General features: G+C 41.5%; 1 protein-coding gene and 1 long non-coding RNA gene across 11 annotated transcripts in view; one reads left to right on the top strand and one right to left on the bottom strand.

The window, feature by feature from the left end:
• LOC310709159 overlaps nucleotides 1-15,991 on the bottom strand; it is a 105,284-nt gene that overhangs the window by 71,343 nt on the left and 17,950 nt on the right. The gene's annotated exons all lie outside the window — the stretch shown is intronic.
• Nucleotides 1-15,991, top strand: part of TOX2 (TOX high mobility group box family member 2) — a 260,964-nt gene that overhangs the window by 241,613 nt on the left and 3,360 nt on the right. For 9 of the 10 annotated variants that reach the window (XM_083508113.1, XM_083508109.1, XM_083508107.1 and 6 more), the window contains 3 exons: nucleotides 3,933-4,013; nucleotides 9,182-9,589; nucleotides 11,750-11,880. In XM_083508113.1, the coding sequence (XP_083364239.1) occupies nucleotides 3,933-4,013; nucleotides 9,182-9,589; nucleotides 11,750-11,880 (620 nt within the window). Of the gene's footprint in view, nucleotides 1-3,932; nucleotides 4,014-9,181; nucleotides 9,590-11,749; nucleotides 15,931-15,991 lie in introns of all 10 variants that reach the window. The other variant, XR_014527291.1, reaches the window with a different exon arrangement.

Here is a 15,991-nt window from a genome sequence, read left to right as displayed (position 1 = left end):
TTGATCTGCCAGTTGCTGATCCTTGCCAAGCTGCAAAGAAGCCCTTCACAATGGAGTAGAATCCCGCAGGGCTGAATCTTTCTGCTTACCAACCCACTCCTCCGTCTGGAAAGGGGAGGCCAGGATGCAGCATCTCACTCCACCCCAGCCTCCCAATCATATGTTGAGAATAAGGTTTTAAGAAGCCTTAAATTGCTTTGGGGGTGGATCTGGGGCAGGGCGGTCGGCCCCCAGGTTGTCACAGGACACAGTGGCCTGTTCCTGGGACCACAGATCAGGAAGCCTTTGCCCAGCCACTCGGGACGTGGGTAGCACTGTGGGTTAAACCACTGAACCTCTTGGGCTTGCCGATTGAATGGTCAGCGGTTCAAATCCCCGCAACGGGGTGAGCTCCCATTGCTCTGTCCCAGCTCCTGCCAACCTAGCAGTTCTAAAGCACGCAGTGCAAGTAGATAGATAGGTACCGCTCCGGCAGGAAGGTAAATGGCATTTCCGTGCACTGTTGTGGTTTCGCCAGAAGTAGCTTAGTCATGCTAGCCACATGACCCGGAAAAACTGTCTGTGGAAGTGGACAAATGCCGGCTTCCTTGGCCTTTAAAGCGAGATGAGCGCCGCAACCCCAGAGTCGTTTGCAACTGGACTTAAATGTCAGGGGTCCCTTTACCTTACTCTTAGGTAAGGGAAGGTCGATAACTGCTGAATTGGCTGGTTGTTAATATCTCATCCTTCAGTAACCAAATATCATAATTTTTGTCTCTGAACAGTTGATATTCTGCAGCTCATTACAACAATGAACAGTTAATTGCATAACATTCTTGTAAGGCCAACATGAATGATTATGAGTTGAAAATGTGATTTTGGCAGTAATATGCTATCAACCTGCTACAAAAATCAATAAGTAAAATGATCATTCTTTAACAGTGAAGATTTTTGTATTGTCTCTTTCATCCCCGGCTCTCAATATATTTTCGGCCTCCAACCGTCACCTTCAACAGACATACACACACTTCTGGGTGGAAGAAATAGCATTTGCTGGTGGTACTGTACCTTGTGCAAGAAATTTAGGTGTTACTTTCTCTATGTAGCTGCATCTACATGACTGCTCCAGGTTGGAAGTATATCAAGGAACTAAACCAGCCCTTTGTGGTTTGAACTGTACCCTTGAAAATCCAAATCTGACTTGCAGATGTGCAACAATGCTTCTTATATAGATATTTGCATGGTTTAGTGTGTGCACTTATATTGATCAAGATTAATAGCATGCTTGCCTTCCTTGCCCTGAGAGCTTTAAAAGACTTTGGAGGAAGGTTTTGTACATGAAAATAAGTATCCATATCCATATGAGTGGCTCATGTAGCCCTTTGAAAAGAAAAGACAAAAGTTGAAGTTGTCTGTTCCCCACACCAGTTCCTTGCCAGCTCAATAATATTTTCTAAATTTACTTTTTTTAAAAAAATATATATCTTTTGGCAGTGCATTATGCTTCTTAAGCATACCTGTTCAGCATTATACACCAAACCTATTTTGTTGTTTTTAATGGTCTCCTGAGGTCCCCCATGTGCCAGAGTAAGGCTATCCCCTTTTGTGTGAAACTGAACCGCCCTGAGACCTCCAGGTATGGAGCAATGTATAAATTCAATAAATAAATAAATAAACCAGAAGCTGTGGGAGATCAGATCTTGTCAGTTTCACTACTCCTTCAACATTTGGGACACGAGCAAAAGGCTTCAATTTAGGACAGTGGAGTTCAGGATTCATTCCCCTGCTCTTATTGTCTTTCCCTGTTATGTTTGAACAGTCATAAGGTTATCTACACTAGGAGAGAGAATGTTCTCCAGAGGCAACAGCACATGGAACCCAAGGAAATGCATGATTAATCTGATTAATAGATTCCTCACTATCATTTCATTTACCTGTTTGTCCTGGATTTAAGAGTTTGCTGCATATGAACTTCAATTCAATTTAAGATTATGAAGATCAAATGTTTGTTAAGCTGCTACTTCTCACATTTTACCTTGAGAAACAGGATCATTATCTACAAAAAACTGCAACTTCTCCCTGGAGCGAAATCTGCCTGAGTGTAACTAAAGTAAATTTTTTAAAGTAGGAAATTTATTCACTGACAAACCTGATATCCTCTAGGGAGTCTTCTGAAGAAATTGGGGTGGGTTTTTGAAGCTCAAATTGGCTTCACTTGTTAACCGCAAAGCAGGTTTTTTTTCTTGTTAAGTTTGGAAACCTTCATTTCAGCTACATATAAATGGCCTAAATCTAGTTTTTATCTCATGTAATTTTTATGCAAATGAAAACATCCCAATTGCTGAGATGTTCTAATAAGATGAGGACAGCTGGAGGAGTTGTTTTTTTTTTTTAAAAAAAAAGTCTGGTTTCCCAGAATGAATATTAACATTGGGTTGCTGCCCAATGTTAATAGTCAAGTTTTCATTGGACTCCTCTCTTGGTAGTTATGCTGTACAGCATTTGACATCACAAGTATCTGACTTTGGATTAGGCAGCTACATTTGTCCAAAATGAAGCCATTTGGATCCAGGCTTAGTCACACTTAGAGTAGACCCACTGAAATAAATGTGACATAATTTAGTCCCATTTATTGAAGCAGATCTGATTTAAGTGTAAGCAGTAAGTTGAGCTCATGTTTCATTCACACTGTAAGCTCTTAACTCACCTGGTCCTTATTAGTTATGAGCTTAAACAGAAATTCATACCAGTTCTAGTTACAGAAATGGTAATGATGCATAACATTATGGTTTGTCATACTTTACAAAGTTAAGTTTACTTCTTCACTTCTCTAGGAACTCCTCTAGAAGCCCCCTGGTTGATTTCAGGGCAAATGAAGAGGGTTCATATCATTGCCAACATGAAGCAATATAGCTCATTTCTGTGATGGCTTTACTCCTCCATTTGAAAAAGAAACATTCAAAAAGTTCACACTCAGAGATTTCTAGCTTGTCAGCCTCCAAGCCTATAAATCCAAGTCTTGGATGGGGTGAGCGTTCTATCTGTCAATCGAGTGCCATCATGACATATGAAACATAAGGCTATGTATTTTAAGGAATCTATCTTATCACCATAGATTTTCTTACCTCGAAAACACCAGAAGGACAAGTACTATGAACATCATGGTTGCTACACAGAGAATCCTGTCCCTTAAAAGGTTGTATACTGCACCAGGATGACTCACATAATGAAGCAAATCACAAATAAAAAACTATGCAAAAACCAACTAAGCAGTAAAACAATACAGAGAGGAATAAAGAAATTCTAGCATCAACAACAATAAACTCATCTAATGTAAACTAGAAGCTATAGCAAAGAGCATTTTTGCCTTCCTACAGAAGATTGTAGGTCAACTGGATTTCCTGGAGTTTTGTTGGGTAGGGTCTTCCAAAACCCAGGTGCCACCATCAAGAAGGCCCTGCCCCACTTACCCACCCACCTGTTGCGGATTGGATACAGGGAAGGACATCTCCTGATGACTGCAGCATGCAGTTAGACTTATAGGAGACGGTTCTGTTAGTAACCATTTCAGACCATAATTTTTTTTACACTTTGAACAAGACCCAGAATCTTGACCACTTCACACAACTAGTTAAGCTATCTCATGCACTGCGGAAGCATACAGATGAAATACAAGATAGCACAATCTATAATAGACCAGGTACCATTTATTGATTCCAGGTTCTTTTTAATTGTTTAGATATGGTGGTTTTGATTTAGGCCTGCGTTCTGTCTTTGGAAATTGCAGACCAATTGCAGGTTCACATCAGTCATACATGAAGTCTCCTCTTGTAACAAATCAAAGCAGGTCACAGTCCCCTTCAGGAATATGCAAGGAGTAAGTCACAGCACAGTCAGAAAAGTACCATCCTATTCTGTTTGTTTAATTAATATTCTTTTCTTGGGCTTTTCAGGCATATAAAAGAAAAACTGAAGCAGCAAAGAAGGAGTATCTAAAAGCTCTGGCAGCCTACCGGGCCAGCTTGGTTTCCAAGGTAACCAGACTATGTTTCATACGTGAATCGCTATGGATGTGGCAATGATAAATTAGTTGCAACTCGTGGAAGTCTCTGGGGAGGAGCAAGTTTATAAGAAATGCACTGTAGCCGTGCTATCAAAACTGATTTCAGTGTTAACTACCTTCTGCAAGAGCAAAGCGAAATACTTTGTGGCATGGCTCAAGGATACATTGTAGGGATGCCAGTCTCCCCCTCTTACAAAACAAAAAAAAACACCACCTGGTTTACTGTAGTATATTGCAATGTTTAGAGGCAGGACTTCTGGGATTGCTCCCTGCTGTCACCAGAATCATAACTTTGATTTGAAGGTCTGGGTTAATACTTGTTTACCCACATAATCAAAGACAGATTGGATCATCTGCAGAGCGATCCCAAACCCCTTAAAGCAAGACAAAACATAACTTTCATTAGATGGTTTTGTCCACAGTCAAACCATACTGGAGGTTTCGTGTTCTTCACAAACTGTCAGCTCTTTGTAAGCATCATTATGGCATGGAAGAGCCAAGGCCAGGTTTCGTGAACTTTGCATGCAGCTGATATGTGCTGGATATACATATTTACCCCTTCAAGACTGATTTGCAGCAGCAGAGGATTTGGCCTGGTGATTACGGCCCAGAGAATTCTGCATTAAATAAATCAATAATAATAAAAATAATAAAATCCCATCACCGTCATTTTATATATGCATTACCTTGTAGAATGTTGGTGTTTTTGTTAGATTCAGGAGTGGTAGTAGCAGGTGATGCAAAGGGAGAGACAGCTTCAGTTGGGGTGTACCAGAAGGTAAACAAAAGAAACCAATAGGTTGTAGAAGAAGAGACTACAGCCCACTTGCTCTCTGTTCCACAAGGAAGAGTTGGTACATTAACTGCAGCTTGCTATGTCTTCCAAACCCAACAAACTGTGGTTAATCCTAAACTTCAACCAACCAAGTTTATGAAGCTGGTTTTTCAACTAGTTATATTTAGTTACAGTTTATTATTTGGACGGCATGCTAAACTGTGGTTAATTGCAATCAAAAGTGTCCTATCTCCTCCTTGTGGCCATGCTAGGGTGATGGAGGGAGTGTGTGAGCCCAATGCTCACTACAGATCTTTTGATAGCTTAGTCCAGAGCTTTCCAAACTCTTCATGTTGGTGACACAACTTTTAGACATGAATCTTTTCGAACAGCACAGTAATTCAATTTTACTAGCAAACCAGAGCATAGCCCCTTTCCAGCCCCGGGAGGAGTGCGGGGAGCATTTGCGCGACACACTGCAGCCGACACACTAATGTGTCGCAACACACAGTTCGAAAAGCTCTGTCTTAGTCTTTACATGACACCCAAATGCATCTGCTTGCCTACTGTTAAAAAGAGGATGGTGCACTAGGTTGACTTCCATTAGATCCACGGTATAGCATTGGGAAATATATGTTGAATAGTTGTTTTGTTAAAATAGGTTGGGCAGGATCCTACATCTAAGGAAACAAAGATGGGGAAGGGATCAATTAATGTACAGCTGTGATTGACATCTTTGATCAAACATATTTGTACATGGTTGTCAGTTCATTTGTGCACTTACAAGCATGATAGTAAAATTGTTCATGTGATCATTAAGGTCATTTGAAGCTGGCAAGCATGGACCTCTGTTGTTGCCTCAAACCCAGAAAGAATTTGCAAGCGATACTGGCCCCTCCTTTCCAACATATGCTTCATATTATTTTGTACTACCTGCAGATTGTGAATTCTCAGTATCTGATATACTGAGTGGAGGACTTCATTTTTCAAATTTCATAGGATTAGAAGTTAGGAATGCCTTCTATCCCAAAACATGGGCTTGGCAGAGAGAGCAAGACGCTGCCTCTGAAGAGCCCATGGAACATTTGCAGCTGTTCAAAGGAATAGGATGTGAGGAAGAAAAGTGTGGGGCTAGGTCTGCTACTGTAGAGAGGCCAGGAAACTAGGCACTAGCTTTTGATGAATGACATAGCAAAGGAAAAGTAGCTGGAATTTTATATGAATTTATTTAGAAGAAGAAGACACTATTAAATGGAGTGTCAAAGGAAAGAGTTGAGTGAAATTGGGGAGTGGGCCTTGAAGGGTTAAGATTGGCAGGTTTACTCTGTAAATACGGTATTTTTGTATTTCTGAATATATCCAGTAGGTGGCTGTTGCCGTGTATACAGTGTGGCTCATTTGCTTTGCGGTTGTTTTTCTTGTCTATAGTAATGGAAGCATTTCTGTGCTGAAGTAGTATTCTGCACCAGAGCCAACAACTATCACTACCTGATGTCACATAGATGCATTATAGCAAGATGAGAAAGAGCATATGATGGAGCAATAACTCGTAATGGTGTGGCTGATTAGGTGGCAATGGGAATAGGAAAATAAGAATTATTATCTGCTAGAACAAAGGAGACAGAGATATAATAATGATTATTTTAAAAAAAATAATATCTGTGCTGGTAATCCATAGATATTCCTTCAGTGGCTATGTCACCATGTTCTATGAATGAGAGATATATTGGGACAAAGGACTTTTTTCAGCCTCATGGCCAAGCCTCCAGGAGCTGCATGTCAGCAATGGATGGGTCCAGAATGAAAGTGGGTGTCAGCAAAAGTGAGCAGAGCTGGAACTTTTCATTCCACCCCTCACTCATGCACTACACACATCTCATAGAATCCCAAGGGTCATCTGGTCTTGCAATGCAGGAATCTCAACTAAAGCATCCATGACAAATGCTCATCCAATCTCTGCTTAAAAACAGAGATGGTTTCTATGTGTGGCCACTGATTTCCTTCCATACCCTCCACTCCACCTGCAGAAGAGAACACAAATTTGCCTATGACACAGAACAAATCCTTGCACACTTTTGCATGTGGGTCAGAAAGCCCGCTGGGCCCAGGAAACCCTCTTGGCACTCCTGACTGAAGCTGTGAGGGAGAGAACTGGATGGGTAGCCAACCCACTTCACAGGAAGCCACCTTGCACTGAGTCAGGGCATTGGCCCATTTAGCTCAGAACTGTCTGCACTGACTGGCAGCAGCTCTCTAGGGTTTCAGACAGGAGTCTCTTTCAACCAGGTATTGAACCTGAGAACTTCTGCCTGCCCTGCAAAGCATGTGTCCTACCGCTAAGCTGCCCCTATTCCCCTATGCGGTAGGCACAGTGCTTCAGAACCACGGAGAGCTCCCAGCATCAGTAGTATACAAGCGGCCAAGCCAAGGCTGCCATTTTAAAGTGAGTTAAAATTGTGCGGAATTACATTTACTTTTTCCCTTCAAAAAAAATTTAAATAATTTTAATTTCAGTATAATTAAAATAGGGGTAAACATGTACTTCATGCTGTGGAGTGAGCACTGAGGAACGTTGCCTGGGGAGTTAACAGAGCCATGCTTGAAGGTTAAGAGCTGTGGCAAAAAGGTCAAAAAGGAAATAATCCGAGTCCCTTTCATTGGTTTAAGTGTTTAAAAAGATTCATAACTGCGCTGAATGTATTTAAGGTTGGATATTTTGATATTGGTATTCTGCTCATGCTGCATATAATTCATTGGTGCAGTATCTCGCCGCATTTAGCAAAGCAGCAATAATAACTGTTGTGGGCTTTTTTAAAAAAAGAGTTTTAAAAGGTGACTTTCATATTTAAATAAATCTGGAATGAGGACTTTGAGAGAGAGAGAGAGCAAAAAAAACCCCACCATCACCCAATTATCTTTGCTGGCAAATGCCTTAAAATTTTGTCTATTGCTTTAGATAGATAAATAAGTAATTTTTTAATGTTAGAAAATCCCTGTACAGAGTGGAGCAGGTGGCATAGAAGATAGCAGACACCAACAATCCTTCAGTTTGGGACTAGGGCACCTTCATTAGTTACTTAGATGCTGAGGCCACCAGAATTAGAAATTGCTATATTCCCCTCTATTTTATTCCATCTCCATCACTGCCCAGATACCTCCCCCCTGCCGTGTATTTTTCAACTCTGAAGCCACTGTAGTTCAGTAGAAAGGTTTTTGGGTTTTTTTTTTTTAGTTTTGACCTCATTTCATCTCTCCAATGCATCATGAACTTACTGGGTGGCCATTGAGATGCTGCTGCCCATTTTGCAACTAATCAGTAGCACCATGGTGATTGTTGTGAATTTGAAAAAGGCAATAATTGTAAAACAACTGACAAGTGCAGCATAATTTAATAAGCAGCCTTAGATTTGTCCATCCTGGGCACTATTGGCTACTCTGACTGGCAGTTGCTTTAGGGGGGGGGGTCTCAGGGATCCTTTAAGTAGAGCGGCTATGTTGCCTCCTTTCCACTGCTCCATGCTATATTGATTTCCATTGTGATATTTATTTATTTTGGCTAATAATAATAATAATAATAATAATAATAATAATAATAATTTATTTATACCCCGCCCATCTGGCTGAGTTTCCCCAGCCACTCTGGGCAGCTCCCAATCAAGTATTAAAAACAATACAGCATTAAATATTAAAGACTTCTCTGAACAGGGCTGCCTTCAGATGTCTTTTAAAAATAAGATAGCTACTTATTTCCTTCACATCTGAAGGGAGGCTGTTCCACAGGGTGGGCGCCACTACAGAGAAGGCCCTCTGTCTGGTTCCCTGTAACATTACTTCTTGCAATGAGGGAACCGCCAGAAGGCCCTTGGCGCTGGGTCTCAGTGTCTGGGCTGAATGATGGGTGTGGAGACGCTCCTTCAGGTATACAGGACCGAGGCCGTTTAGGGCCTTAAAGGTCAGCACTAACACTTTGAATTGTGCTCGGAAACGTACTGGGAGCCAATGCAGATCTCCCAGAACCAGTGTTATGTGGTCCTGGCAGCCACTCCCAGTCACCAGTCTAGCTGCCGCATTCTGGATTAATTGCAGTTTCCAGGTCACCTTCAAAGGTAGCCCCACGTAGAGCGCGTTATTGAACTTCAAGCACTGGAAATACGTGTTAAATCATGCATTTTACAACTTGTTCTTAGGTTTCCCTTCTTAGCATCATCTGATAGGAGGGGCGAAGTTTAAAAGGGGAGGAGAACTGTGCCTTTGAGTTATTCAGATGTCAAAGTTGCATGTACAGTACTTAATTTCAGTGACTTGTCCTTCATTTGCAATCTGTTCTATGTGTTCGTGTGGTTCCTCCTCCCACCGTTTTGCAGAGCTCAGCTGACCAAGGGGAGACAAAAAGTGCCCAAACCAACCAACCTTCAAAAATGATCCCACCGAAACAGCCCTTGTATACGATGCCACCACAGGCCTCATCACCCTATCCTGGCTTGGGCTCCTTCTTGTCCCCAGCAGACCTGCAGAGCTACCGTGGACACCCTCACCCCGGCCTCTCCAGGACCCTCAATTCCAAACCCATGTTGCCCAGCATCAGTGCCTCGCCACCCCCTTCTTTCCAGATCAGCCCCCCTCTCCATCAGCAGCTGTCTTTGCACCACCCACAGAGCTCCATCCTCAACCAGTCCCTCAGCATGCAGCAGGTCCCACAGCAACCCATCTTGTCTCCTTCCATGGCACTACAGGTACAGCCCCCAATGAACTCTTCACCACCAGGCCAGCAGGTGAGTGGCTTGAGCCCTAAAGTACAATTCCTAACCATGAATTCTGCACATCTGGGTTTTGCAAACTTGTGGCTGAACTACACACGATGCTCAAAAGATCCATGATTGAAGTGTCCCTGGGTTATTTGTTTTGCTAATCAGCAGCTCCCACTGGGCTGCTTTGAAGACTGGGGAAATGGTGCTTTGGAAGAGAGTGGCCTACTTCACCCTTACAGTTAACAATTTATCACAAATCTGCTGGTCTTACTTTCTTTGTTTATCCTTGTTAACACTCTGGAAAAGCAAACCACGATCCCTGGCAAGAATTGTGGTTTTGTTTTGCTCAAGCAAACTATGGTCAGCAAGCCCTAGAATAAACCTTGGTTGCATGATCCCTGATTTGGACGTGACGCTAAGCCAAAGGTCATGGTTTGTTTTTCCCATGGGAGGAGCAAAGATAGTGAGATAACACACATTCATGATGAACCATTAACTATGATTTACCATAATGTGTGAACAAGACTACTGTTTCAGCCTTTCCTTCCTCCTATGGCAGACAGGAATAGCATCTTTTGCTGTCTTTTCTGCTTGTTTAGCTAGTAGCAAATTTTGGTGAGTTTGGGCTGATTTACAGTGGGGGAAAGGCATGGGAGGAAAGGCTTAAACACCTCCCAGAGCATAATTTCCCTGATCTTCAAAGGGGCTACCCATCATGAACCTCCTGAATCACATCACATTGGCACACTCAAGACTACTTTTTCAAATGGCACGTAAAGGCCATTAACTGTCATTACTTTCTGGGTTGCAATAATTTGAATTCTTTAATAAAATGACCACCTTGTTGTGGGAGGTTTCTATATACTGCCCCAAAATAGAGCAATATATTAGCCAGGCACCCCAAAGCACCGGTGGCAAAAGCTCAACATTGCTGCTGCTGTGCTAACTAATGGAGATTTTGGCAGTCAGGAGTTCTTATATTGAAAAGCATTTCAAAGTTATGCCCCTCATTTTCAAGTGTGTGGGTTTGTTCATCAAGACGGATCCAATGAATTTATCATTTAGAGTTTGAAGGTGAATTTGCAGTGCAGTTTCCCCACAGTTTATGTGTTCAGGACATCTGTCATATAGGTAATTGGATACATGGACTTATATGTGCAGAACCTTCTATGTTCCTGAACTCTCACAGTTGGTATTTTCCTTGGATTCTGAGCTGCCTTGTATTTGCACCTGGTTGATGTCAATTGGGGGGGGGGGTGGAGAGAAATAGCTTTATTGAAAGTCTTCCTTCTGAAATGTCACATCATAGTTATCCATATTTTGAATATTATAATAGCATAATGCTCCTAGCTTTCTTTTGGGGATTGAGAGTGAGAAGATCTGCAAATATGAACATTTTTGTCATGGTTTATCACTGTGGTAGTTTGCAACGTAGTAATTTAGATCAAAATCTTCAAACCAGCTTCAAAATAATTATAGTGAAGTAGAACTAACACTAATTAAAGTCAGTTGAAGAGCTCTAAAGTAGGTGAACTTGGAAATGGAGTATTTTGCATCATTGGTCCAAATAAAGCTTAATTTTTATAAACCTTGTTGCTTGAATTTCTTGTTCAGATCTCCTCTTTTCCTAGTTAATAGATGCTGTTCATTTGATTATGATTAAACCATACACCAGCATCGGCAACAGCATCTCTCATTAGACTGTCTCTCAAGCTTTTTTGGAGTCAAAAAGGTGTCATCAGATGAAGCAACAGTGCTTGTAAAGATTCTCCTCACCACGTTACTTTAACTTCAACTACTTTAATGCCTGTGAGAGACACATTTCTTTTGGGGAAAGTGTTTATGATTGCAAAGAAACAAAACAAAAACATAGATGCAGGCAAAAGCATCTATGTGTCATTGTGCATAATATGGGCAATAAATATGGAACAATTTTTTCTCAAAACATGACCTTGTAAAACAAGGAAGAGAAAGAAAGCAGCTGATTCCTTTAGAGAATAAACATCCTGTTGTATATTTTCACTTTGGTCTTGATTTAAATGAAGTTCTTGAATATTTTGCTATCCATACATTTAAGCACTTTGCTCAGCTGGGACTCTGTTTGGAAGTTATAGGTAAAGCCAGACTGTTTTGCCCATATCCTGCTTTATAACATTTTCTTTTCCTCTGTTCTTCCACGTTTAGGACTTCTCTCATATTTCATCTGAGTTTCAGAACAGTGTTGGGCCGCGATCACCTGCTGCATCAAACCCCCCAGGAAATACCGAGTGGGACAATGAATACCCCAGCAGAGAGTGCGGAATTAACCACTGCAGGCCAGTAGACAAAATAAGAAATTTCAGCATGTTTAGAGGGCTGTCTAAATGATGGAAGTAATCAAAGCACCATGTTTCAAAAACATTCATACTTGTTTTGAGCATGAGTGTTTTTATCATCATCAACCTTTATTATGGTCCAGAGACCCTAACCCTTCCAAACGTTCATAGTTTCTAGAATTAATATCAGAATTGGTCATTTGCTCTAGCTGCAGCCTTCCATTCTTTCCCATTAATTTCTCCTCCATCTAAATCAGGTGAGGAAGCTGTGGCCCTCTAGAAGTTGTTTTACTCCAACTCCCATCAGCCCTAGCATGCTGGGCCAGTGACAATGGATTATGGGAGTTGTAGTCCAACAATATTAGGAGGGGGGTCCACAGGCTCGGCATCCCTGCTTTAAGTAATGCACATGAACGAATGCATTGCAACCCTGGGCTTTTTTTTAAAAGCAATCAATTGCCCATGATTGCGTCAACAATGCATTCAGTATACAAGCAAGAATCCTCATACAGAGTGTCACCATCCTGCCAGTGCTCATCTAGTTCTGAGCATATGCAGTGTGAATTTTCTTTATGATTTGCAAAAAAAATGTAGGGCTGAGTCCATTGCTTCCTACCCACAAGACACCTGAGTCAGAATAGGAAGCATTGCTTACAGCACGATATCATGTGAATACTCCTCTACATAAAAAAAAGTTCCTTGCAGAATGAATACTAGCATAGCATGAGGAAAGCCAATTAGGAACCATTCTTCTTGATACCTGCTTCCTATGTACAGAGCATTTTTTGATGTATGAAGAATAATTCAGTTCTGTCCACTAAAGCGGTGTAGCTAAAATCCATGTTTATCATCTCATCTTTGATTTGTAAGAATAGGGCTCTTATCACTGATTGGCTACACATCTATTTTCATATATTGCTGTGTGGGTAGAAATGCACAGAAGGGGAAGCTTAGCCTCCCCCCCCCCCTTCAGCCATGTATCCATTGCAAACATAAACCAGTTTGACTGGCACATGTCATTTGCTTCCAATAAAGAATCTCATTAAGGATGCTGAGAACCACAGTTCTCTGTGGCAGTTCAACAGTTTGGTCTTACAATCTTTCGGTACCTTTGTGGGGAGAAGCCCCACAATTCCCAGGGTTCCCTGGGAGGTGCCATGATAGTTCAGTTGCAATGTGGATTAAGCACTGGGCTTTGTTTTGTTTAAGAAGACAGGAATATGTTATTGAAACTTCAAGCTTTATCTATGGCATCACTCCATCCAGAAATACAGCATTCATCTCTACTCTCTGTGGTCATCCAGTGGGGTTTCTGCATAGAGAGCATCTCTCATCCTTTCTGTAGCACAAGTGAATATTGTACTGGTCCCTTAGGATTACTTCTGTCTGTTTTGAAGCTGCTTTGCTGCAGGGATTCCCGCCCCCCCCCCCAGTGTCCTCTTTGTGAATGTAAACCCCACCTCCGCACCCTGCCACCAGGGGAAGCCAGAAAGGTTTTTCTTGATGTCCTTGGCAAAACAGTTCTGTACACATAAGGCCTAAAGTGTTACAACTTAGCTCTGTAAATTTTGATAGTGCTTAAATGTTGGCATTTAGAGAAGGAACTGAGCACCCTGTGTTCAAATGTTAACTGTTTAAAGGAAATGTTTAGGTAAATACTGACCTTAAGAAAAAAAATGGCCAACATTTTAAATTATAGCCAGGGATTTCAGGTGCTTAGCTAGAGGCAAACAGCTATGGCCTTTTCCCACTGGCAAACTATTTTTATTTTGTTTTTTGCATATGTAAGATCCCAAGTTAAAAGGTCTCATTTTGCATTTCTGAGAAAGACTCTTGCTGAAGACACGCCACACTATGTACATTTAATGCACATTTAAAATGCCCCAAAGGATGCTGGAAATTGTAGTTCCTAGGACTCTTTGAGGGAGAAACCATGGCTTTAAATGCATGATGTGGGTGTGACCTTGTCCCCACTGGTCAGAGAATGCCTTCCATCCATCCAGGTGTCCATCATTTCATCCACAAGCCCGCTGTGGAAGCATAGCAACTCTGTTTGGGTCAGACATACATTCTTCTTCCAAAAACGCATTTCTCCTGTTTGTAGCAAAAGCTGCTGAGCACAACTCTGATTGACTAGAAACAAGTGAGAAAGCTAACCCCCGTCCCCTCTCTCTTTTCCAAACTGCTTCCTCCCGAAAAGGATAAGGGGGTGGGGGAGAAGACTCTGGAATTTCTTTCTTTCTTTTCCTTTTCTTAAGTTCCATTTGTATGCCTTCGCACCCCCAGCACCAGAGTGCACATTTATCTATTGTATTATTAAAGGACCAGACAAAGAGGTAAAGTGGCAAAAGATGCTTTTCTGAGACAAGGCTGCCTTTCTGCAACAAGGCTGCCTCACCTTCACCTCCATTAGGTGGAAATGGAATTTGGGAAATTCAAGGCCAGACTTCAAGGCCCCTTCCTACAAAGAGAGAGCGGGAAGTGCTTTTCCTTAAATAATCTGGAAAGTTCAAGAGAAGGCATAAATGTTTTGGAATGCCAGTGCTTAATGCTTTTTGAACTTGTGTAAAGGAAATGCTTGTTTGGGTCCTTCCTACTACACATATCCACACAGAACTTGCTGTGGAATAAATAGTACTTTGCAGCAGGAAGAACCAGTGTGGTATGTTATTTTTATAATAATGTGGGAGGCAAATAAGCAATTTCAAGCATATCTGGCATTCAGGACTTTCCGAAATGTTGCTGTTTCTATTGGTTCTATGTGATGCTGTTTGCAACAAAAAGGGGCTAATTTTTAAACATTGAATGTAAGTCTCTCTCTCTCTCTCTCTCTCTCTCTCTCTCTCTCTCTCTCTGTGTGTGTGTGTGTGTGTGTGTGTGTGTTTCTTTCTCTGTCTCTCTCTCACACACATACGCATTTCAGAAGGCAGGTTATGTAATGAGACACCTGTTTTGGGGCTGATGTAGGTTAGAAGCCTCTCTTAAGTGCAGCTTCATTATATAGCTTAATATCAAAATAATATATCACCCAATATAAAAATTGCATTATTTAGGCGTATTGGCATGCTGAAGAATGCTAGAGTACCTTAATGAAACATGAATGCAGCAGGCAGGTAGCCGCTCTAAGGAAGGAAAACAAGCTCTTGGCATTCTGGCAAGATGCAGTATTGTGTGCACAGTGCCCCGTACCATTCATGATCAAAGCGCTCACATTTCATGCCTTTGTCACAGTGAAAATGTCAGATTTCATGGTTTTATCTCATATTCCTGGAAAATCATATTTAAACCATGCAGATTAGGCTAAGGATGACAGAAAATCATTATAGCAGATTATGAGGTGAACTAACTTCTGCAGCAAAATTCCAGTGTGGGGCATATATTTTTTGGCAGGGGGTGGGTGGGGGTTGCTGATGATTCTAGCCTCCCTCACAATCTATGACAGTCTGCATCAAATGTCATCCCTGGACGAATCGTGCTCACAGTCTTCTCGTAATATTTGATGCTTGCAATGAACACACCGTTGTTCTTTTAAAGTCAGCATAATTCAAATGTCTGTTATGAAGGTCTGACATAGGCAGTGCATCTTGGACAGAATCAGTGGGCTTGGGTCATTCTGATGATAGGCAGAGTGTAATCCTTTGATCATGGGATTCAGGGGGAAATGAATGGCACTATAGTACAATTGTTTAATTCCATAATTGTAGGAAATGCACTTGGCAATTCAATAAATATTATAATGGCAACACGCCTCTCATATGCTCTTGGATGCTATAGCCCTAGACCATACTACCTTGCTAAAGTTAGCAAACCCAGCCTCCTTCCTAATTAGTGTTCTTTTTGTGTGTGTTTTCAGACCAGTATATGCTTGTTCAGATTCTGTAGGGGCTGGGACTTAGGTTGGATCTGGACACATAAAAAAAAAGTTTCAGGAAAACGTGTTGTAAACTTCACAAATGGAAATCACATTGATGAAAGATGAGGTGTTTGGTTTTTGGTTTTTTTTTTTTTTGCAATATACCTCCAGCATAGTGCAGACTTGTATAAAGAGAGGTGGTATAGATCAGGCTTCCTCAACCTCGACCCTCCAGGTGTTTTGAGACTACAGTTCCCA

This window comes from Podarcis liolepis (genome assembly GCF_965112155.1).
Source record: "Podarcis liolepis genome assembly, chromosome: 6".
Lineage (NCBI taxonomy): Eukaryota > Metazoa > Chordata > Lepidosauria > Squamata > Lacertidae > Podarcis > Podarcis liolepis.
The sequence above is the reverse complement of the archived record's forward strand: the minus strand, read 5'-3'. Positions and strand labels throughout refer to the sequence as shown.